Raw genomic sequence first — 26180 nt, forward strand, 5'->3', positions numbered from 1 at the left:
TTTGCCTTTATCTATATTTCTAGAGGAGAGCTAATAAAAGGAAGATTAATTGCCTCCTTATAGAAGAAATGCCTATATCTTTACTACATACATTCCTGTCTCAGCCACAAACACAGCTGTTGCCCTGTCCAACTGTTTATCATTCTGTGTCATGCCAGGCTGTCTTGCTTTATTACCTATCCACATCCCATTTGCTTAACACCACCACTGTTCTCCCAATTGTGGTCTGTAAATATTGGACTTATTTTGGAAACCAGCTAAGAGAGGATCTTAGCTACTGAAATCCCATTCACTTACTCCGATAACTGACCAATTTTGTGATTTGATATATGGATCAAGGATCAAAGTCCACTCCACCTTTTACTATTGATTTTTAGTACTGTTTGCAGTACAAAAAAGAACCTGCCATTTGAATTTCAGAAAGGTCTGCTTCATTACATGTTCCTTTAAATTTTTCTCATACATTCTACTTTGCCTTTCTTTCCCTCTATGTATTTTAATTTTCTTTTCCTCACCTACTCCTATTTTGCCATCTTTTTGTGCTGCTAGTGTCTCATAGTATAAAGATTCTAGGCATCCATTTATTAGTATATAATACCCAACAGTACTAGTGCCATAGTTTAGTACTGTATATTGACAGGTTATGAAATTATGCCAGTCATTTTCTAAGACTGTGAATTGTAACCATAGTGGATGTCTAGAGAAATAGGTTGCATTAATTTTCATATTAGTCATAAGAGAATCAACTGGGGGAAACTTCCTATTCCAAAAATACTCTTAGTGCTAAGATTTTGTTCTCAGAAGCAGCACACTTTCTATTCATGAAATGGAGAGTGTCCAGGCATAGACAAGTATAGGAGCAAAGCTAAATGGGATTTAACATAGGAAGCTACCATATACTGAGTCAGACCATAGGTCCATCTCGCTCAGTATTGTCTACACAGACTGGCAGCGGCTTCTCCAAGGTTGCAGGCAGGAATCTCTCTCAGCCCTATCTTGGAGATGCCAGGGAGGGAACTTGGAGCCAAGATGCTCTTCCCAGAATGGCTCTATCCCCTAAGGGGAATATATTACAGCACTCACACTTCTAGTCTCCCTTATGTATGCAACCAGGGCAGATCCTGCTTAGCTTAAGGGGACAAGTCACGCTTGACCAGCTCTCTATCCAAACAGAAGATATCCAAGCCAAGTTATCAGATTTTCCAGTCTGTATAGAGGCAAGGCATTGATTTCTGACTGTCTGAAGCAAGAGCTTCCAGCAAGACCAAATAGCCCCACACATGGCCCACACTACAGGCACAAGTAAAACAGTATGCAAGCAAGGTAATGCTAACATTGGAAGTGTCACAAAAGGGGTCTGTGCCTAGCAAGCAGAGACCCAATCATACAACCAGAGGAAGTAAGTAGTTGAGCAATGTTTGGTAAACACCAGGCAGGCAATGGAACTATGTACCCTACAAATGCCCCTACCTTGATAGTTCTAGAACAGTGGTTCCCAACTGGGGAGCCTCCAGATATTGCTAAACTACAGCTCCCATGAGCCCCAGTTACTATTGTGATTGAAGATGGGAGTTGTAGTTCAGCAACATCTGGAGGCCCCCTAGGTGGGGAACCACTGCTCTAGAACCATAAGTCTACAAGAACTTCCAGACTACAAGGACACCAGAAACAACTGCTGCCTTTACCTGCTTGCCAGGTGAGAAGAGAGATCAGATTCCAGCCCTCTCAAAAATAATTTTTCTGTAAACTTCATTAAGGGCCCATCTCCTGGAAGAGGGGAGTTATGAGAAAACCAAGATGCTCTCATTCATGGTGGATGCATTCCCAAGGAACTACAGCAGCCTTATCTGTGAGCTTGCTTAGAAAAACCATGTTTTGGTTCTATTTACAGTACACAGATCAGGGGAGTTTTAAAAAAGAGGCACTATGTGTAGGTTAACACTTCATGCATGCCCACTAGGAATATCCCACAAATTAGACAATGACTGCATACATTCTGCAATTGCAGTGCACAAACATGAAATTTGTGTTGGGCACTAAATTAAAGCATCTGATGAGTCCTAACCCTCTTTAGGTGCAGAAACATGCTTGAAATGTGTGAACAGGTCAGTTAAGAGGCTTAACAGGAATTTTCGGGGGCAGGGTGTCAAGGCCCTAGCTAGATCCATACTCTCCCCCTCCTGAGGACAGACAAATTAAGCAAGCAAAACACACACGCAGAGATTGCAATGTTTGTATTTTGTTGATGCAGAATTGTTCAGAGGAAGGGGAACAGATCACAAACAGCTCTGGAAATGACCTCCTCCTCCTAGTGCCTAATGATCTTCTGGCAACTGACATCCTAAGGAAGTGCTGGTGCTTAGGACAAGTTCCAGACTAACTCAGCACTAGCACTCATGGGAGAAGAGTGTGAATTTCAACAACCTCCCCTTCCCTGGAGCTCCTGTCATCCAAATCATGTATTTGAAGGTTGTGCAGTCCTCTGAGACATGTTTTTAGGTAACAGCATTTCCAGGGGAAGGGGAGGATGTCAAAATTTGCCTCCTATTCAGAAGTTCAGTACAACAGCCACTGAACACACTTACTGGGCTTGAAACAGGTCACAAGTCCCACTCCCTGCCTATCATTCACATCTTGCAGCTCTGCCTCTCAGGAATACTGCAACGTTCATCCTTTTGGACGAATACTGTAAGCATGATTGCATGCCTTTCTGCAGTTGAGACACAGGCATCTTTCTGTGAACAGGGTGAAAGAGCACCGGGGCTTCATTAGTTGGAATGTCAGCCAAGGTCCCCAACTTGGTGTCAGTATAGAGACGGTAGACAGAAAAAATTAAGTAAACAAGTGACTGATATAACTTACTTACTTTGAAGTAGGCCTAGACTTGAATTTTTGTTCTTTTCAATACTGGAGCTTCTAGAACCGTGGGCCAAGATCAGAGTAACTTCTACCGTTCACAGCTAGACCATCTGACAGCCCAAGATGAAGACTTTGCTAAATTTCAGGTAGCAAATACATCAAATTTGCTATGTTCTACATTTTCTGAAAATCTGGATATCACAATTGTGTTTTATATTTGGTTTTATATACAAGGAGTGTTTCCCTACTCCAAGAACATGTTGATGATAATTATCCATAGCCACAATTATGCACTGCCATACTTCATGAGATAGTGTGAGGGCAGTTTTGGATTGTAACAAACTCTCAAAACCTTTAAGCTACATGATGAATGGCTGTGCAGATTTTAATGGCAGTCAAAAACCAAATATGTATGAAGGTGCAATAGCTAATTACAGTGAACCTTGATAAATGAGCCTTTTTATATGATAAAAATCTACTCTCATGCAAGTTACAAGTATTCTCTAGTGCAAGCAATGGAAAAGAGTTTCACCTTCAGCAATTCAGTTATCACATATTAACAGATCTGCTGTTAGATATTGCTCTTAGGCACTGGTGGCAGCTGATATTCTAGGAATGCACAGGGCAATCCAAACGTATTTACCTATCAAGTATGCCATAAGGCTAACCTTTTTCTAACAAGCATCATGGTAGAACCAGTATTATGGACAGTTAACCCAATTATAACTTTGATACCATTTTGAGACTGGAGTGGCAGATAGTGAACTCCTAGTGCCTAGGTTGGTATAAGGGCACTACCCACCACATATCACTGTAGGAGTACTTACTCTATAGTTTAAAAAAAAAAGCTAGTTGCACATAGTATCTAATGGTTCTAAATGGGGTTGCATAATGCATATCCTCACTGCATATAAAGATGGACCCAGTCAGTTTAATTGGGCTGGAGGTTGCTGAGATGTTGATATCCCTTGCTAAATCTCCAATTGGCAATTGACAGAAGTGTCACTCTGTTGGTCCTTTTGGACCTCTTGGCGGCTTTTGATACTACTGACCATAGTATCCTTCTGGAGCATCTGAGGGGGTTGGGAGGCACTGCTTTGTGGTGGTTCCACTCCTATCTCTAGGGCAGATTCCAGATGGTGTCTCTCGAGAACTGTTGTTCAAAAACTGAACTTCGGTATGGTGTCCCTCAGGGCTCCATATTGTCTCCGATGTTTAACATCTACATGAAACCACTGGGAGAGATCATCAGGAGATTTGGTGCAGGGTGTTATCAGTAGGCTGATGACACCCAAATCTATTTCTCCATGTCACCGTCATCAGGAGAAGGCATAACCTCTCTAAATGCCTGCCTGGAGGCAGTGATGGGCTGGATGAGAGGTAACAAGCTGAGACTGAATCCAGATAAGACGGAGGTACTCATTGTGTGGGGTCGGAACTCAGGAGATGATTTTGATCTGCCTGTTCTGGATGGGGTCACACTTCCCCAGAAGGAACAGGTATGCAGTCTGGGGGTGCTTCTGGACACAAAACTCTCCCTGGTGTCCCAGGTTGAGGCAGTGGCCAGAGGTGCCTTTATCAGCTTCGGCTGATATGCCAGCTGCGTCCTTTTCTTGAGATAAATTACCTCAGAACAGTAGTACATCTGCTGGTCACTTCCAGACTTGACTACTGCAATGCGCTCTATGTGGGGCTGCCTTTGTACGCAGTCCGGAAACTGCAGTTAGTCCAGAATGTGGTGGCCAGATTGGTCTCTGGGTCATCTCAGAGAGACCATATCACTCCTATCTTAAAAGCTCTACATTGGCTGCCGATACGTTTCCGGGCAGAGCACAAGGTTTTGGTTATAACCTACAAAGCCCTAAACAGCTTGGGCCCTGGGTATTTAAGAGAATGTCTTCTTCGCTATGAACCACACCGCCCACTGAGATCAGCTGGAGAGGTTCGTCTGCAGTTGCCACCAGCTCATCTTGTGGCTACTCAGGGACGGGCCCTCTCCATTGCTGCCCCGAGGCTTTGGAACACACTTCCTGAAGAAACAAGAGCCTCCGCATCTCTTACAATTTTTAAAAGGGCAGCCAAGACATATTTGTTCACCCAGGCTTTTAAATAGATACTGTTTTAACTGTGTTTTAATAGTTTTAACTTTTTAATTTTAATTGTTGAAATGTTTTAATCTTGTATTGGCTGTTTTTATTGTTTTGTAAACCGCCCAGAGAACTTTCGGGCGGTATAGAAATATATTAAATGAATGAGTGAGTGAGTGAGTGAGTGAGTGAGTGAGTGAGTGAATGGACAGATGGATGAATGAATGAATAAAATGGGATGCATGTCTAAAACCCCAGAATTTCATTCTACTTCTCAAAAGCAGGCCAACAATCTTTAATCATGTATATAAGATTTTCAGTTTTGCACCATGCAAAGACCTTGCATATCTAATCATCACTCCTGTCTTACTAAAATCCAGCCATTTCCTGATGAATATGCTGAAGAGATAACATAATTTGTAAGGACATATAAATATGCAAAAGTTATAGATGTAAAGTGCATACTTTTCTGGTTCTCAAACTAAGCCTGTAGGTCAAATCTAAGTGAATGTAAGATTGCAAAATGCCTTTTTCTTCATCATAGAATTGAGGATATGGTTCTACATATATCATACCCAACAAAACGGCAGGATTAAAATGCAATTTTTCCATCAATACAACAAAGGCTGAATATTACAGAACACACTAATGCTGAATGTACCATTAGCTTTCTGAAAGAATCATTTATTTATCAGTAAAACTGCTGTTAAATCTGTACAAAAGTTAAACTACAAAATGTAACATTTCAAAACAAAGTGGCTTACAGAAAAAGATATTGCTCAAACTGAACACACTGTTTCCTGGATATGCAAAAGATACAAGAATGAGAAAACACTGAACAATTACATAAACACTAGTCAGAGAAAGCATCATTGAAAACATGTCTTCATTTAATCCAAGGATTTATTTCAATTTCATCTTGCCAGAGTAGGTGGTCGCACATTTTTACAGCTTAAAAAATTACTGAAGCTTTTTTCTCAAAAGTTAAGTAGACCTGCAATAAAGAAGTACATTTCAGACATCAATTTGAATTTTCATAACATCCCAAGTGAACATTCAACCAAATGTCTACCTGGCAGAGACCTTTAAGAAAAACAGAAAACTTTCACCATATCTTTGACTTTCCAAACCCCTCAGCGGCATTATTGTACCAACTAAATCTGCAAATGAGAGGCAGGCAACTTCCAAAATGCTCTCCAATTGCAATCAAAAGTCAAAAAGCTCTAATTCAAGCAATGCTATCACTCCTAATGTGTCAAAAGTTTTATTACTATAATATAGATCACCACAAGAATTCTTCAGCATCTGGTTGAAGGGTAGCAAAAGCAACATGTCAGAAAAGCATATTAATATTTCAGAAATTCATTTAAAGGCAGAAACAAGTCCAAATAGATGCCTGTCTAAATGCATTGCAATTATGTTACAATTATTTTGCAAATACACAGATCTCTGCCTTGTCTCAGCTCATTACCGACTCAAACAATTTGCCCTTCTGGGATCAATTGTTTGCTAATAAAGAATTGTTTGCAGCCACAAAATGATATTAAGTACTATTCTTATTAGTTTTGCTTCTACATCCTGTAATAAGATTCAAAACTAACTAATTCCCAGGGGTCTAACCTTAACCTTGCTGTGTTTAACAGTCCAGGAAACGATGAACCATCTGTTTCAGAAAATAATGGACAGCCAAGAGGAAATATTGTTTAATTGTAGATTAACCTCCTCAGAAGGCAGAACGAAACATCCCTATCATTAGCTAGCACAAGGATAGAAACAGCTGAAGTCGAAGTCATATGGTCAATCCATGGAGAGCTGCTTTGCATGTTACAATTCTTATGAATGCAAACCATTTGCAGGAGAGCTCCCATTAACAAGAAGTGTAATGTACAAAACAGATGCAAATATTTAAAAATATTCTATATTATTTTTGCAAGCTATACTCATGGCAGTAAAGATAGAGAGCAAGACAAGACAAGCCTATGGTGGGAAGAATTGCAGACACTTGACTAAACCTCTGAAAGATGCATTCAATCGTGAAAAGAACTAGCATCTAAAAATCTGAAGCTTGCTTTTGGAAATGTATTTTATTTTAAACCCTTTTAGGAACTTGGGAATCTGCAATAGCATGACTCCTTATATGGTTTCTCTGAAAGTTTAAACAAAAGTCTCAAGAGCACTTCCAGAAGAAGCATGGCAACAAGCCTTTAAAAAGGTCTGGTGATATCTCCTTGTGTTAGTTTTAGGAACAATTATTACAAAATGCTATAGTGTTGGAATCTTATTCCATCTCTACCCTATACCCTATTCCATCTCTAGTTCTATTCATACATTATATTCAACATTCATACAATCTGATTCATACCTCACACACCAGCAAGCACATGGCCTATGCACATGCAGAGGCCATGTGTGTACCAGCATCACACAAGGGCAGCTGGGAAACGCCCCACCAGCACATGATGATAGCTGCCTGGGGCGGGGAGGAGCACTGCTGAACTTCCTGTGGCAGCGAGTGGTGGAGGAGCAGGTATGAACCCGCTCTCCTCCTTGTTACAAGGCACAGGATATGTGCTGCGATTCACTACATGAATCGTGTTTCATGCACATCCCTATCCAAAAGGGCTCTGTTAGAGAGGAAACACATTGCTTACAGTCAAACAGTCAAGCATTTCTTGAGTGCAAGCAAGCTCTGAAGAGTATTAGCACTCTTGCACAAGAGCACCTGCGTTTCATGGAGTGGTGCCAGAACTAGTGCTGCACAGATACTCCTTACGAGTACCTGAATTAGGCTGCCCTGTATAACAGTCAGTGCACTTTAGATTGTGCAGCAGAAGTCATCTCTTTTTTTGTTGTTGGCAAAGGTGGTACAATTCCAGACATTAAAGAGTTACATACTACTTTAAAATTCTTTTCTTGTAACTTACAGAATTGCTATAACCAGCTCAGCTTTGGTGTGCTGTAGATGAGAGCTTAGATCTCTGTGCAAAAAGATTGCCAATAATTTGAAATCTTAAAGATCCAATATAATTAGACTCTCCCGTATGAATTATCTTGAATTCTGCAACTTAATTTTAAAGCAATGAGCAAGTAATAATGCCATGGCTTCATATAATAGCACCTATTCAAAAAGAATGAGAGTTTGACATTCTTCTCCTACAAAACAAGTAGACAATTTTATCCACCAGACGTTTATCAACCTACGGATATTGAAAGCTTGGGGAGAACAAGATAAAATCAACTCCAGTCCTACTGTCAAGCTGCACTATCTACCAGGAATCAATAATGCTATTCATGAATTTAGGAAAATTAATAAATCTGGAATAAATGCTAGAAAAAGCTCAAATACAGGTGAAGCATACTCACTTGGGTTTTGTTTCGGCATCTGTCACTTGGCGAATGTAGATACCATCTTCAGGGTGTTCAATGTCATCCATTTCATACATATATGATGATGCTATTGCAAGGGTGGTTCCATCGTTACTGAAGGCTAGTGATGCTATGCTTGTAGGATAGCGATGGAACTGGCAGAGCCTCTTTTTATTGAATGGATCCCAAATATTGACAAAACCATCAGAACCACCTAAGAACAGATTCACAGAACGAGATTGCTGCTTTTTTAAATACAGTTTAGTATGATTGCGTGTATATAAAATGTGCAAAAAAGGTTTACATTTTTGTCACTACAATATACACAAGTAAAAAACTGAACATATGAAATAACCCCTGTGCATAGTTCCCAAAGGGCAGAAATTACATAAAAACAGCATGAAAGCAAGACTTGGTATAGGATAGAAACATACGTGCATCCTCTAAAAGTAGTACAGAAAAATATCAAATTTACAATTGTTTATTTAATCCAACTAGAAACTTACCAAGTGCAAACTTTTTAAAAATTCATATTTAAATTATGAATTCAGGAATCAATCAAGTGAGGGAATCTCAACTTGTTAAAGGAATCACAAAACAACAGAAGCACTTCCCACTCATGGCTGGGATGAAGAATTAGGTATTATGGTATTATGGTATCACTAACAATCTCAATAAGAATAGACAATGACACATCTGTGTTACCTGTAGCAAATGTGTTGTGGACATTGTGGAAAGAGATGGCATTAACGGGATATATCTGCTCAATGTTATTCTCCTTCAATCTATGACATTTGAAAGCATATTTCTTCTTCTGTACTTCCAAACTTGGATCCAAATACTCAACTGCAACACGGCCTTCTATAGAGCTTAACACATAACCCTGTGGGACACAAAGAATCTTCACTCACTGCTATGTCCAATTATTATTTTCTGTCTTATGCAACTGCTCTTAGTATCTAAAACCAGGTAACATTTACAAATTTGTCTATATCTCAGATTTTACTGAAAGAGACAGGTACACTCAATCCTAAAGATTAACAGAAATAAAATAAAAAATCTCAAAGAGAAGCAGTGACTCCTGAGGAAAAACTGTTGCTGTCGTTCTGACATCTCTCACCATAGAAAAGAGAACATGTTAGTTTTTCTTTTAAGCTGCTTCCACCCCAAGAGCAGCAGAAAATGGCCATATCCTACACTCAACTGCACAGAAGGGAATGATGAGAGAAACAAAGATTATCTTGTTCTTATGTTAATTGTCTTTGGAACTTTGATAGGTTCAGCAGAGCCATGCCCAACCTAGAAGCAACTTAAGGAAAAGAGCGGGGTTTTTTTAATCTAAACCCCTGCAATAGTATCTCCCAGAGAATACTAATTTTCCTAGAGCCTAGCATTTGCACCAGTGCTCCTGCATCTTTTAGAATTCTCTGTGCTAGTTTTAGAGTGAAACGCACTGTTAAAATTTGAGTAATTTTCAACCACATTCACATCAGCAAGACTTCATCTTAAGATAAGCAAAGGACGACATTTATAATATTAAAATTATAAAATTAACAAAACTCAAAATAAAGTTTTAAACAGGTCAGGCGTAAATATCAACAGTTGATATAAGAGGCAAATGGGTTAAATGTGAAACATTACAAAACAACTTAAAATACCTGCTTGTTAGGGAATGCTCTGATGCAACGAGTCTGATATTTAAGACTCGATTCTCTTCTTTGTTGAACATAACCCATGTTCCTTAAGTCCCACACCAAAACTCTCCGACCAGCTGTTCCCACAATCAGTCGATCACCAGACACGGACAATGTATATACCTTGAGAAAAATTAAGTGATATTACATTTTTCACCTTCAATATTAAACTTTAATATAATAAAAATCCTGTCTTCCGAAAGTTGTTTCTTTCACTGGAAAGTTTATAGAGTGAAAGACCATTAATCATAATTGTCCTTGAAACACTAAAATGCAACATGGGCTACACAAGGCAAAATCAGAATGCTAAAGTCCTTACAATAACTACTGTGGCCAAGAGCTATAAGACACAATCTATTGGGCTGTGCATCACTTCATGCCAATCAGCAGTTCCAAAATGATGCAAGCCCAATTGGGGCATTTTTTACCAGAAACTATTCAAACGAAAAATGTACCCGATATCGATAATAGATTTGATGCAACGTCATATTGTATTAGTATTGTATCCAATATTATCAGGTGGTGGGTGGAACTTTAATAAGACTATGTCTGTTCCTGAAGAAATTGGTTGCCTAGAAGGCAGCCATAGCAATTCAAATCATCACCTTTCCTTGCATTGTCTTGCCATAGAATACACCAGGGAAGGAAGCAACATCAAGACACTGTGTCCATTTCCTGATAAAAGGAAAACTTTTTACCAGGAAAACAATTACTGGGGGGAGAGGAATAGCTGCACCCTATAACTATAGGGCCCGGCTAACCTGGTACATTCTATGGTGAGACAATGTAAGGAAATATGGCAATTTGAATCACTGCCCCACAAGCTGCCTTATGAGCAGCCTATTTCTTCATGACAGACCAATCTTCATTAAATATCCCCACCTCCACGGCCAATGCATCAAGCCAATACAATGTATTGGCTCTATGCAATCCAGGGCATCCCTGATATCCAGTGCATGCAGGATTCAATCATTAGAGAGCTGGTCTTGTGGTAGCAAGCATGACTCGTCCCCATAGCTAAGCAAGGTCTGCCCTGGTTGCATATGAATGGGAGACTTGATGTGCGAGTACTGCAAGATATTCCCCTCAGGGGATGAAGCCACTCTGGTAAGAGCAGAAGATTTCAAGTTCCCTCCCTGGCTTCTCCAAGATAGGGCTGAGAGAGATTCCTGTCTGCAACCTTGGAGAAGCCGCTGCCAGTCTGTGAAGACAATACTGAGCTAGATAGACCAATGGTCTGACTCAGTGTATGGCAGTTTCCTATGTTCCTATGTTTCCTATTACTGGGATCAGGTCAATGCCGATCCCAATAATGATCCCCATCCACAGCCCTAATCTTCAAACATTTCTCACCTTCCAAGGCAGACCACTGCTCTCCCATTTAGCCCAGAACTAATGAACCAAAGCCATCTTTCAAACAATTCCAAACAAGCAATTTATCCTAGCTTTCTCAGACCCTCACTAACCATGACTGGTTAAGACCATGTTGTATATCCCTTTCTAGTCAGGTTGTGGTTTGGCAATAGCTACAGTTAAAAATATCAGTGTAGACATAACGCTGCACCATTATGGTTAGTTTTCGGGTGGAGGGGGGAGAGACACCTGAGAGAAGTTATTTTATTTATTATTTTTCTATGTTAGCCACTTTGAGAACTTTCGCTGAAGAGCAATATATAAATATCCGTCGTAGTAGTAGTAGAAGAAAGGGAAGGAATAAATAGATATGGTACACACAAGCCCATAGGCTATTCTCAAACTCTGATCATGGATATGACATCAGGTAGAATTATGTCTACACCAGGACCACATACACAATTTTAAGACAAGGAAACCATATAGATATTTTATACCCTATACAGTTAAATTAAGAAAACAGTAACCAAGCTCTCAAATAGTAACACAAGGGGGAAATCTACAACTGGAAAAGCTATGTAACACTGTACATTACAGTATTTTCTCTTGCCTTCTCAATTTCTACAACTAAGTGAGAAAAATTTGAAATGCTTGTTATACTCTAGTAAAATACCTTAAACCAAAGCAAATTTGTTTTACTAAGAATGAAATCCATCCCAAGTAAAACTCTTTCAAAAGTTAACAATTAGTTCTTAAATATTTGTTGACTCTTTCAAACTATACACTCTTAAAAATGGTACATCTTCTGATCACTACACACACTTGGGATTCAATCTATGACTCAATTACACACTTATTTTTTACTGGGATCATTGGAACCTATACATTAAATTCTCCACTGTGTTGTGGCCTTGAACAATAAGCCCATATTTCAGGTTCTATAAACAAAATGACAACAGCCCACACACCAATGCCAATCAAATTATTGTACAAGGAGTACTTGATTGCAGTCTAAAATGTGCAACACAAAATGCTGCATATGGGAAAATTTATATAGGAAATATTGTATCAGGAATATTAACTACTTTAAATCTTCTTTACAAACTGGTGTCATTCTTGTAAAGTAGTCTCTCTACATCTCATAGCCATAAATCAAATGAAACCAATGTCATGAAATAGGCTAGGTATACACATTTATCAGAGAAAGTATTACAAAAAGTGACATAATGAACCTTGCTGTACCAATAAGAAGCTTGATTCAGTGTGACTGTCTATTATATAGCATTCTGAGAGCAATCCATCACAGTTTTCTACATGATACATACAACTATAAATCACAAGTAAAAACAATGCAATTTTATTCTGATCAAAGCTCTTGCCAATAGATCCAGATTACGTACTGGCTACTGTACTGGCCCATTTAGACAGAATGTGGTTCAGAATGAAAACTGTAATTGGAAAGTGTTTAAAGTAGTGACAAACATATTGGGGGAAAAGACTGCAGAAGTTATATACTTGCATGCCTCTGATTATAAAAATGAAATGAAGGCTAGAACGAGTACTTTTTCTGTGAACACACAAATATTTAGGCTTGGATCCCAACTTACCATTGCACTCATACACGTTCCTTCCATTAATGGAAAGAGAACTGCACTCACACAAGCCCTCTTATGGATTCCAGAAGAATCCCTTCAAGAGTACAACTCCCCTTTCATTCACAGAAAGCACTTCTGCCAGCACAGCAGTAAGTCTGGACCGAACACTTAATGAAAACTACTAATATATATGCTACCTAGTGAGTAGAGGTACATAAAGCCTCATTCCATTCTTTTCTGTCAAATATGCATCTGTACATATTGAGACTGCAATGATGTGTAAAATATAAGGTACATGGCCCAAGTTACTCTTTAATATGTAACTCAAGTTATTGTTGGTTACAACCGTTTGCCACCACCCCTTTTGCTTAAAAGTCAACTATTCTAGGCTCCAGACAAGAGGTCAGCATCTTACTCATGGACTCTGAATAGCAAAAATTCCTAAAACAATTGTCCTGTCAAACTTGCTCTTTGGGTTGGGCCTAAAAGTGCACCAGCATGCCTCCCTACACAACATCTGTGGTTCCAACCTTACATGATCAGGGACTTGACACTGTAATACAGTGTAGGCAATACTAAAGCAAGGCTGCTATGGTACAGTCTTAGCTAAGCAAGCTCTCTTCTGTCCAGATAGCAACTGGCTATAAGGAGAAATTTTGTTTGAAGGTTGCTAGGTTCCATTAATTTTTACATGAGAGTAAGAGTTTTAAGCTAAGAAACTTGTTAGACATTTAATCACAGTAAAATATCTAATTCTATCTTCTCTTTTTCCCTAAATACTACCTGAAAATAATAAACTAAGCTGGAAGTCATTAAATTCCAGTTACTCAAAAGCATTTCTAAACCACACACAAGATAATGTAATTGAATTGCTTGAATACAAACCTTTTCTGGCTGAGAAAATGTTCCTGCATTACATGGTGTTCTGGGGTCCCATAACTTGACTGTTTGATCCCAACTTCCTGTTACCATTACATTCACTTCTGGACAATATTCCACACATCTGATAGGAGCATCATGGGTACCCACGAGATTTTCTGTTCAAAAAATTAATACAGATCTGAATTCATAATGGCACTAGATGTATAGATAACCAAATTTGACAAGGAGAACAGAGCAATATTCATACAGTGGTAACAGGGTTTAATCTACCATTCACTAATGTATGTGCATGCTGGGACATCTTTCAAAGGACGCTTGATCCTCTAATCTTCGCAATAGACATACGCTTCTGAAGTGTTAAATGTAGACTAATAGATATCAACTCAGTATTTCAAAGAAGCTTAAGGGGGGTTTGTACTCATGCAGAGATTTTCAGACAAACAAAAGAGATTTGTGCACCTCACTCTGTTGGGCTCCTCTGAAAATCTAGCTATGAATGGAGTGTTAGAAAGATCTAATAATCAGTGAGTATGGCACGACCACATTAGTTCATGCCTTTGCCACTTGTGAGTAATTAGGCACTTTCAACAAAACATTGTCAATAAAACCTTTATTCTACATCATCATTCATTTTATCCATGAGCCATGTATTATTAAACTGTTTTAGAAGCTTTTAAAGTGATGTTGAATACCCATCCTATAATACCTTACTTTGTTACCTGAGCCCTCCAAGTTGGGAAAGAAACAAATTAATACTTTTTTAATCCTCTAGAAGTTGTTTTAAATAGCTTCCCCTTCCACAGCAATAGTCCAATTCTCCACTACCTTTCAAGACTTCAAGCAACTCCTGTCTGGGAACTTCTTATTCATTTACAATATCACAGCATCTAATTCCATCCTGCAGGGCCACCTAAGCAGCTTTTCTAACATGCAGCTAGTCTGCCTCCAAATATCCAGGTGTCTGACCATATCTTCCTTGTACCAACCACAATCAATCCCTCAGGAAATTTGTAAAGGGAGTGAGTGTCTTCTCCGAGGGACAGAATAATATGCATTTTATTTACTCGTGTTGGAGAGATTCTATCACCAGTTGACACCCATCCTTTCTCCATCACTGCAAAAAAAAAAAAAACTCCAGCAAGAGTGATGATCTTTTAAGCAAATTTTTCAAAGAGAAAATGATACTGGCCATGTGCACTGGTTTTTCCCTCTTTTAGCAATACCCAAGCCACACTGCTTTTTGAACTCAAAAGTCTGAAGAGCACTTTACAAGTTCCTTGGGGTGGCTATTAAGAGACTTGCCCAGACATCTAGGTACACGTAAAGATGATGGGCAAGCAGTGCTCCAGATGGCTAAAGACACAATAATGCTCATCTTCCAGAGTCAGGCAAAATCAGTCTAGAAGACTGAATGTGGAACTTTTGGGGAAGTTGAATTCCCTTTTAGAAACACATTAATGGGCAACAAACAAGTGCAAAAAGTAATAAAGAGTAGGTAAACATTGCGTACATCAATGCTAATATTTTTTTCTCCCCATCTCATATTAGGACTGTAAACAAAGAAATAAGGCATTTATTAAATAAAAATAAAATCACTGCATTGCATTTTTAATATATCCTTACAGGAAAGGAATAGCATAGAGCTCTTTATATGCAATATGAGCTTCTTTTTTTAATCAAAGAATGTTTAGTTCTTATTTATTAAAGTAAAGTCAAGTGTGCTGTCAAGTTGATTTCGAGTCCTGGTGCCCACAGAACCCTGTGGTTTTCTTTGGTAGAATACTGGAGGGGTTTACCATTGCTTCCTCCCGTGCAGTATGAGATGATGCCTTTCAGCATCTTCCTGTATCGCTGTTGCTCCATATAGTAGCAGCGGGGATTTGAACCGGCAGATTTCTGCTTGTTAGTCAAGCATTTTCCCACTGCGCCACTTAAGGTCACTCTTATTTATTACTAGTTTATAATATTTATACCCTGCCCCTCCAGTAAACTACTGCTTGGGGCTGCTTACAACATTAATAAATAAACGATACAATATAAAACAATAAAAATTAATACAATTTTAAAGAGTTAAAAGACCAGACTAAAAACACATTTAAAAATTACAAAGTTTAAAAATTTCAAATTAAAAGTTATAAATAAAAAGCTAAAAACTAAGAAACCAACCAGATAGACAATGGATAAAATATTTAAAAGCCTCTCTAAAAAGATGTGTCTTCAGTGGTTTCCTTAAAACACAGAGGGAGGGAGAGTGGTGAAGCTCTTCTGGGGGGACATTCCAAAACCAATGGGCCACAACCAAATAGTCTCTGACTGCTAAATCCCCATTAGTGGTGGGACCATGAGCAGGGCCTGAGATACTGAAGAGGCCAATGCAGCCTGACAGGTACACCTGTCCCAAGCCGTGTAGGGTTTTAAAGCTCAAAACTAGCACCTTGATTCTAGTCCAGAAGAGGACTGGTAAACAGTGACGCTGCCGCAGGCTGGGTATAACATTCATGAAGCGACTTGCGTCCATGAGCATCCTTTTAACAGTATTCTGGATCAGCTGAAACTTCCAAAATGTCTTCAAGGGCAGCCCCACATAGAGCGCACTGCAGTAGTCTAATCTGGATGTCACCCAAGTGTGAGTGACTGAGGTCAGTTCTGACTTCTCCAAGTAGGGTTGCAACTGGTAAAAAGCACTTCCATACAGTGCCACCACCTGCACCTCCAAGGACAGTGTCAGGTCCAGAAGCACTCCCAAGCTGCAGACTATGTATGTCTTTCAGAGAGAGTGTAACCCTGTCCAAGGCCAGATTTACCTGACTACTCTGATAATCAGTTTTACCAAAACAGAGCACTTCTGTCTTATCTGAATTAAGTTATGGCTTGTTTATCACCATACAGCCCAGAATAGGCTCCAAACCCCAGTTCAGAACATCCACTGCCTCCCTGGTATCTACTGACTTACAGTAAATGATAGGTAGAATTGGGTGTCATCCGCACATTAATACCATAAGAAGCCCTGCTGGATCAGGCCCAAGGCCTATCAAGTCCAGCATCCTGTTTCACACAATGGCCCACTAGATGCCTCTGGGAAGCCCACAGGCAAGAGCTGAGGGGGCATGCCCTCTCTCCTGCTGCTGCTCCCCTTCAACTGGTATTTAGAGGCATAATGCCTCTGAGGCTTGAGGTGGCCTATTGCCCTCAGACTAGTAGCCCTTGATAGAACGGTCCTCCATGAATTTATCTTAGCCCCTCTTAAAGCCATCCAGGCTGTTGGCTATCACCACATCTTGTGGCAGGGAATTCCATAGGTTGATTATGCATTGTGTGAAAAAGTACTTACTTTTGTCAGTCTTAAATTTCTTGGCAATCAATGGAATGACCCCTGGTTCTAGCACTGAGAGAGGGAGAAAAATTTCTCTCTCTCCACTTTCTCCACACCATGCATGATTTTATAGACCTCTATCATGTCTCCCCACAGTCGTCTTTTTTCTAAACTAAAAAGCCCAGGTGTTGTTGCCTTGCCTCATAAGGAAGGTGCTCTAGGCCCCTAATCATCTTGGTTGCCCTCTTCTGCAACTTCTCCAGTTCTATACTATCCTTTCTGAAGTATGGTGACCAGAGCTGTACATAGTACTCCAAGTGTGGCCACACCATGATTTTGTATAAGGGCACTGTATAAGGGCAACCCCCTCCCTAATGATTACAGGTATAGAATTGGCCTTTTTCACAGCTGCCGGACTTTGAGTCGACATTTTCAACAAGCTATCCACCACAACCCCAAGATCCCTCTCCTGGTCGGTCATCAACAGCTCAGACCCCCATCAGCATATATGTGGAGTTGGGTTTTTGTCCCAATATGCATCACTTTACACTTGCTCACATTGAACCGAATTTGCTATTTTGTTGCCCATTCCCCAGGTTTGGAGAGATCCCTTTGGAGCGCCTCACAATCTATTGTGGATTTCACTACCCTAAATAGTTTGGACTATTTACTGCAAATTTGGCCACCTTGCTGCTTACCCCAACTTCTAGATTATTTATGAATAAATTAAAAAGCACTGGTCCCAGTACAGATCCCTGGGGGACCCCACTTCTTACTTCCCTCCATTGTGAAAACTGTCCATTTAATCCTAACCTCTGTTTCCTGTTCTTCAACTAGTTACCAATCCACACATGTACTTGTCCCCTTATCCCAAGACTAAGTTTTCTCAAGCATCTTTGATGAGGAACATTAGTCCAAGTATACTATGTTAAATTGATTACTTTATCCACATGCTTGCTGACACTCTCAAAGAACTCCAAAAGGTTGATGAGGCAAGGTTTACCTTTGCAGAAGCCATGCTGGTTTTTCTTCAGCAGGGCCTGTTCTTCTATGTGCTTTACAATTTTACAATTGAGAATGCGTTCCATCACTTTGACCAGAACAGGCAAATTTAAAACTGGCCTGTAATTTCAGAAATTCCTTTCTGAAAATCGGTGCTATATCGGCTACTTTCCAGTCCTCTGGTACAGAGGCTGGTTGTAGGGATAAGTTATATATTTTTGCAAGGAGGCTGGCAATTTCACATTCACATGTTCTTTAAGGACTCTCCAGTGGATTCTATCTGGCCAAGTTTAGCAAATATTACATTTGTTAATATTTATTTTTTCAAGACAGTTTAGATCATCTCTCATCACCTCTATATGACTCAGTTCTTTAGCCACTGTCCCCGAAAAGCTCAGTTCAAGCACAGGTATCCTCTGCTCTGAAGACAGATGCAAAGAACTCACTTAGCTTCTCTGCAATCTCCATATCTTCAATAATCTCTAGCAAGTGTCCTGCTCCTGACGTATTTAAAGAAGTTTTTGTTATTCCCCTTGATGCTTTTAGCTAAATGTTCCTCAAACTCTGTTTTCACCTCCCTTATTGGATCCTTGCATTTCTTCTGCCAGAGTTTGTGTTCCTTTCTGTTCTTTTCATTTGGGCAGGCCTTCCAATTTCTGAAGGAAGCATTCTTCCCCTTTATAGCTTCTTTGACTTTACTTGTTAGCCACCCTCCCAGACTTGGTGGTATCTTTCCTCCTTTTTTGTATACATTCTAATTGGTCTTCTATTATTGTGGTTTTAAATAAACTCCATGCATCAAAATGAAGAGACTCTCCTGATTTTCCCTTTCAGTTTTCTTTTCACCAAACTCATTTTAGAGAAGTTTCCTCCTCTGAAGTTCAAAGGGTCTATGTTCGACTTCCTTGGTGATTCTCTTCTCACGTGTATGCTGAATTTGATCACACTATGGTCACTTTTCCCTAAAGGTTCCATGACACTGACATCTTACACCAGATCCTGGGCACCACTCAGGGTTAAGTCTAAGCTTGCCTTTTCTCTGGTAGGTACCATGACCAACTGTTCTACAACACATTCATTTGGCCTCGTCATTATCTGAATGTGAATTTACCCAATTTATGTGTGGGTAATAGAAGTCACTCATTATTACAGCTCTGTCTCTCTGACACCTCCCTGATTTCCTTCTGCAACTGTCACTGTCAGCGTTTTGGTTCGCACGTTCCTAGTAGCACATTTCCTTTCAGGCCTAGTAGCACATTTCCTTTCAGGCCTTTCAGACCCACAGTTTCTGTGGAGGACTCCAGTTCTCCTAGGTTTTCTAGCTTGTTATATTCTATCCCTTCTTTAACATACAATGCTATATATTGTCATTTATTGATGACACCACAGCCCATACCCACAGATGACCTCTTCCAGTGGTTGCATGTAGACGTTAAACAGCAGAGGGGACCAATGGATCCCTGCGGCACCCCATATGCCAAATGGTGGAGCAGGAATCCACCAGCAACATAGCCTAAGTACAACTCTCCAGGTAGGATCAGAGCCAACATATAACTGTGCCCCAAAATTCCAACCCAGAGAGATGACCCAGAAAGATAGTATCAGAAACTGCTGAGAGGTCCAGGAGATTCAACAGTCACACTCCCTCTATCTCCTGGCGAAAGTCATCCAGGTGACCAAGGCAGTTTTCATCCCATATCCAGGCTGGAAGCCAGACTGGAAAGGTTCTAAGTAAGCAGATCCATCCAGAGCTACCTGGAGCCATAACACCACCATTCTCTCCAACACCTTGCCCAAGAAGGGAATGTTAGAAACTAGTCAAAAGTTATTTATATCATCTGGGTCCAATGAAAGCTTTTTTAGGAGGGGCCAAAGCTGGGGTGGGGGGGGCAGGTGGCACACCAACGTGATTCAAGGCATTCACCACCCCTACAACTCATAGACCCAACCCTCCCTAGCAGCCTTCACCAACCATGAAGGCAGGGTCAAGCATGCACATAGTAGGCATCAGTTTTTCAAGCAGCCTGTCCACCTCCTCAGGCTGCACAGTCTGAAAACCATCCAATCTAACAAGACAAGATGGTGTATTGGTAATATCCAGTTCTGGTTCTGCAAAAACCATAGTGTCCAAGTCAGAATGGATATGAGCAATTTCATCTGCAAAATGTAATGCAAATTGATCACAGCAGACTGCCAAGGGTTCCATTGATTATCTTTGGGGCCCTCATATAGGAGGTCCCAAGGCACTTTAAAAAACTCCACTGTACAACACTGAGCAGACACAATGGTGGCAGAAAAACAAGGTTTCTTCGCCATCGTCACCATCACAGAATAGGCTTGAACATGGGCTCTAGGCTGTGTTTGGTCACATTCATTCTTTATTCTTAATACATATTCAGTAGTCTTAATACTGAATATGAACCTTTCAACAAATAAAACTTAAAAATAAGTCTGTATAACTGATAAAATATTAAATGCAGAAGATAAAACTAAAAGCAGCACTACACTGCTTTTAAACTGAACGATAATATCACTCACATAACATAATATGGAATATTAAATATTAACTTCTGCAATTCTATGGTTTTGGTGTGATTTTTTTACTTTGGAATATCACAACTACCATCTATCCCAATACCTTAAGAAAGCCAGCCACATAATACTTCTCTATTTCCAGAGACTATTTTTAGTGAATCAATATTTTTTAAACTGGAGCACAGTCTGTTTATGCCTTTCTCAGCAGACTCTACGACACTTCTGAACTAGCTTACCTTGATCAGTGTTCAAATCATGCATTTTTAACTGGCGATCTAATCCTCCACTCCAGGCATGTGTAGGATCCTTTTAAAACAAGAAAAAAATGTTGACTTATGTCTTCTATCAGTGCTCCAAGCAACTAAAATCTAGTTGTAAGGGAACAAAAAAAATAGTCCAATGTCCTAGGGCTCAACAGAGCAACATGCTATGTGAACAAGAGCAAAAATTTCAATTACCAATACACAAGCCTATAAAAACAAACTAATGAATAAGACAAATTACTCATATCTGCCTATTGGCCCCATTCAGACATAATGGGAAACCATGATTTTCTGCTGTGGGAAAGAGTCCTGTAGAATCATAGGCTGGTGTGCTCATTGCTCCCCTCTTTTGCAAGCTAGAAGAGGAGATGAAAATTTAACTTTTATTTTGAAGTTAATTATAATTCTGCATTTTGCCAAACTTTGAAACTGTGGTTTTCTTCAAACCACAGTTAGGGAAAGACAAACCAGGATCAACTGTATAAACATGGAAAAAGGGGAAACAGACAAGTGCACTGCTCTCCAGGGCTTAATCAGAGAGGGAACCATGGTTTCTCATTACAAATGACAAATATTTATATCTGAACAAGGTGACAATACAGATTCGCTGCTCCAAAAATATTTAACCTTGATGAAATCCCAGCTGCACAATAATCATATACAGTAATAAAATACTGTACTTGCTTATAAAACAAAAACAATGAATAGACATTGGCCAACATACCATGCAGTGTACCACAGGTGATTCTGCTGTGTGAACAAGCTCTGGTGTCATAGGCTAGTACACTCACTGCTTATTTCCAATTACTATGGCACCATGCACAAATAATCGCACGATTTTACACATTAGCACGAGTGCTCTTGTACGACAGTGCTGGTGTTGTTTCAACACAGCAGTACAGGTAGCATAATACCACCTGCAGTATGCTGTGTGGCATTTCAGCCACTGTGAGCGATTTCACCCTTTTCCAGTGCATGTTTATAAAACAGGTTTTCCATTTTTACACACACAAAAACAACTGTTTTAAGACAGGATTTTAAAGGTTAGCCAGTCTCTTAATACATTTAATTTAGTTATGAATCAAATAAATTAGCACTATGGAGAAAGCAGGAGCTGCTTTCTGGTCCAGCCAAACTCGCCTCTTGGGAAAGGGAAGCATCCCAATTTCTGGACGAGACGATGACAACTAGTAGGGAGAATGACTTTTATTTAAAAGCAAAAATCTCAAAATAGGTAACATTTTGAAATAAAGATAGTTAAATTTAAATTAAATATTTTATTTAAACAAAATAAAATATATTGCCTACCTTTATTTCAAGGAGGAATGATTTCTAATCAATGGATTTATTATTTTGTTTAATTAAGCTAAATAAACAATTCAATACATTATTAGAAAGGGGGGATACTAAAGATGGCCTATATTATTCCCTAGTACAAAAGTACAGAAATAAAATAGCAACAAAAAACAAACAAATATGCCTTTGACTCACAATTCTACCAGTTAACCAGAACAAGGATCCAAAAAGGATCCAAACTTTATATGCATGCATATAAAGTGCCTCTAGGGTGCTGCTCCAGGGAAACCCTTGGTCTTTAAAAGCGCATTTTTCAGGAACAGGCCATTGCCAGGTGCAGCCATAAAACCTCTGTTCACATGCGGAACATTGCGCAGAGCTCTTTGCATCCCAGTGTATAGAGTTTACTAAATAATAAGCTTGTATCCCTTCCCAGGAATTCCAAGAACTCAAACCACATTGTAACAAAGTTAAAAACTTACATAAAAGGCACAGTCAAGCACAGCTCCAGTATGTTGATACTTGAGCCTCATGGTGTTGGCAGGAACATCATACAATCGTACAGAAGTGTCCCAAGATGACACAAGCAGAAACTGGGATGTATTAGGACTGAATTTAACTGATGAGATTCCATCTTCGGGTGGTTGATTCAACTTGAATTCATTTGACCCAGTCATCTGAATAATGATTATATAAACATTAATTGCAGATTTTGAAAACATTTTCTTAAATTATCATTGTTTAAATTTTTTTAAAGGAATTACATGAACATTTTCATTTTTCTGTTAAGTACCTTTTCATTTATACCAATTGATACTTACAATAAATGTTTTCACAATACTAAACTTACATAAAGGACATAATATACCACTGTGATATAATTTATATTTGCTAACCATATTAATGGTTGTGATGTCTTGAAACAATCTATTTTGTTATTTAATATAATGCCTATCTTTCTTTTGACACATCGAGAACATATTTTTAACCTTATTTATGTACCACCTGATATATGTATTTCTAGGCAGTGTACACAATTTAACACACAAATGTAAAAGAGTAACACAGTTAAAACAATTTCACAGAATAAAAAGTTAACACAATATCATGAGATAAAAACAATTAAGCTATTTAAAATAAAACATATGGGGAAATGCTTAAGAATAAAGTAATTTTCAGAACACACTTTTCCAAACTGTAACTGTGTCTTTAACCATCTTAACTATGCAGCCATCAACTGTGATAGAATATTATAACAGCCAACCCTAAAAAGAGAATCAAAGTGTGTGTGTCTCTTTGTGATTTGGTAACTGTTTTAAGTTCCTGCTCAGCTTTCACATCAGATGAACATGTTGACAACAAAAAAAATTCAACATACGCACACAGGACGCGTACTGTTATGTAGATTCGTAACATCAACATTCATGCCTCTCAAGTATTAAGTTATCTGGAAGGTTACTGTGCAGTCTGCAATGTAAGCAGCTTTAAAAACAAAAATCTCTAACATTTTAAAAAGCAGCCCCCATTATCAGATTCCACTGCTTTAGGCAGCTTACACACAGATTGTTTTGGATACCAATGCTACCCATATGTCACATGCATATCAAATAATTCCCCCATTATCCCAAGTTCATGGAAAACAGGTCTATACCTGTATTAGAGCTGTAAAGTGTGCCGCCAAGTTGGACTCCTGGAGACCACAGAGCCCTGTGGTTGTCTTCGGTAGAATACAAGAGGGGTTTACCATTGCCATTTCCTGCGCAGTATGAGATGATGCCTTTCCGCATCTTCCTATCTCACTGCCGCCTGATATAGGTGTTCTCGAGGGGATTTGAACCCGTAACCTCTGGCTTGGTAGTCAAATCATTTCCCCGCTGTGCCATTAGGTAGCTTTTCATATTAGCTATAGGGAACCTCTATGTTCAGGGGCAGTTTGCTAGTGAGTATCAGCTGCTGAGTATCACCTGCTGCAGGTGGCCTGAAGACTGGTCTTCCTGGAGGCATCCACATGGCCACTGTGGAAACCAGAACACTGGACTAAGCATCTCTGCCAACATGTCCCTCTTTCCACATTCAGGTGAATGGGAAAATAGGGACATGTTGGCAGGTATGGACTAAGTGGCTGTAGCAAATAGCAGTCGAGTATTCCAGCGTTCCTTGAGAAAGTCTCCCCCAAGTGTGTTCAATGAGACTTGACTCCCCAACTACACATGCACAGGACTGCGGCCTTATATAGCCACACATCCCTACATATCCGGACACACCTTCCTCTGGAGAAGAAGACTGGAAAATAGGAGATGAAAAGAGCGGTGGGGGGGTATATAATGGCCATGGTCTGGGGAGACCCATGCAACAAGGAAGAGGTAAGCAGGGCCCACAACGGGGGCGGGGGGTGCTCCTCCACGTATACCGAGCCTCCCTCAGGCCCAAGTCCAAGAGTGACCTGTGCCCTTCGGGGAGACCCACCGTCTTCCATAGCACATGCCACGATTCTCCCTCCCATGAGCGGAGCAATCACTCGCCCTTACCTTTGCCGCCACGGTTTCTGAGGCCTCGCTTGCCAACTGCCTGCCTTCCTCTCTCTCTCGCGCGCGCGCGCACCACAGACCGAGCCAACTCGCTGCCGCTCCAGCTCAACCGGCCTACCCCGGAAGCTGGTGATTGGTTGGTTCGAAACGACTGAACTACACAAACGCCCAGCATGCTCCGCGGGCAGAAAAGCTGGACTACAACACCCAGCAAGCAACGGGCCACACTTTCGCGGTAGAGCTTGCTGTTTCTCTCTTCCTCTACAATTCCCCCGGCTCTACTTGCTGTGGAATATACGTTCCGTTGTTTCAGAAATCCCGTTGATTTCGATGAGTCTTTGCTTTAACCTAGCGTGCTTAGAATCGGGTCGTCCTGCAGAATGTTGGGGAAGCCTCCCTCCATGAAAGCTCGCCTGGGGCAATCATTAGGGCTAAGCGTTTATGAATACAATTCTGAGTCAGGTTTAGAGTTTACATTTGCATGCTGCAGTTTCCGTAACCGATAAATAACAGAGGGACATTTCTGTACTGCAGTACTTGACCCTCACATTGCTTACTCTCGATCAGTCCCATTGAAATCAACGGGTAAACTCCAATACAAAAACTCAAGGATCCCATCCTTTACCAAGAGTTGGGAGACGTTGAACTCGTGAAGGGATGTGTGTATCAATGCTGTTGGGAAGGGAGCACCCGCACTGCTCTGTAAGCGACTAATCTCCAACGCCTTCATTACTTACCACCCCAAGTAGGTAATGTAAAAATGTAGCATATATTTACAGCCTGAGCCTGACCATGTTTGGTTTAGCCTAGCATTGTTTTCAGTGGGGGGAAATAAGGCTGCTACGGACTGCAGCCGTTGTCATCCAACCAGAAAAATGGAATGGACAAATTCTAATCGAACACTACTTCGTATTGTGATGCGCTTTCTGTGTAAGTCCTTTCTGCCCTGATTTTATCCTATTGTACATCCATTCTTGCCAGTCATTTACCCTAATATGCAACACTTAATCCAAGAACTCATTTCCACGAACCTTGCAAAAAATAACTGATTGGCGACAAATTCCTTTACAAGAAGGAAATCGTGTTTGCATCTCTGTTGTTTTGAGTTCTCCCCAAAATAAAAGTTTTCTTTTATAGCTTCAATACAAACTATCTTTGTGGCTTTGCGTACAGGCGTGTGTATTCACGCAAGACAGAAAGCATGAAAGAACAGAGTAACGGGGTGGGGGAGAAAGTTGGGGGGCGGGGTTCGATTCTTTATACTTTGTGTGGAGACTTTCGTAGATACTTTACATTATGACATTCTAGCAACCTCTGTGTTTATTTATGCACACCTTTCTCCATATGTAACTGTCAAGTAGAAGAGAGATTTCTGTGGACAGAAATATGAAACCTGTCCACCCGCTT

The 26180-nt window shown here is 40.0% G+C and overlaps 1 protein-coding gene across 2 annotated transcripts; it reads right to left on the reverse strand.

Moving 5' to 3' along the window:
* Positions 1-5604: 5604 nt before the first annotated feature.
* BUB3 (BUB3 mitotic checkpoint protein) lies at positions 5605-24932 on the reverse strand. 2 transcript variants are annotated; one of them, XM_053311799.1, is made up of 8 exons: positions 24774-24932; positions 22728-22922; positions 20923-20992; positions 13840-13991; positions 9971-10129; positions 9018-9195; positions 8310-8526; positions 5605-5940 (listed from the first exon to the last, which is right to left on the reverse strand). In XM_053311799.1, the coding sequence occupies exons 2-8, from the start codon at positions 22920-22922 to the stop codon at positions 5931-5933; spliced, it is 981 nt and encodes a 326-aa protein (XP_053167774.1). In that variant the 5' UTR covers positions 24774-24932; the 3' UTR covers positions 5605-5930. The 2 variants fall into 2 exon arrangements, with proteins under 2 accessions (XP_053167774.1, XP_053167775.1); XM_053311800.1 differs by lacking the exon at positions 5605-5940 and having other exon boundaries at positions 8306-8526.
* Positions 24933-26180: the final 1248 nt, after the last annotated feature.

Source organism: Hemicordylus capensis, chromosome 3 (genome assembly GCF_027244095.1).
Source record: "Hemicordylus capensis ecotype Gifberg chromosome 3, rHemCap1.1.pri, whole genome shotgun sequence".
NCBI classification, from domain to species: domain Eukaryota; kingdom Metazoa; phylum Chordata; class Lepidosauria; order Squamata; family Cordylidae; genus Hemicordylus; species Hemicordylus capensis.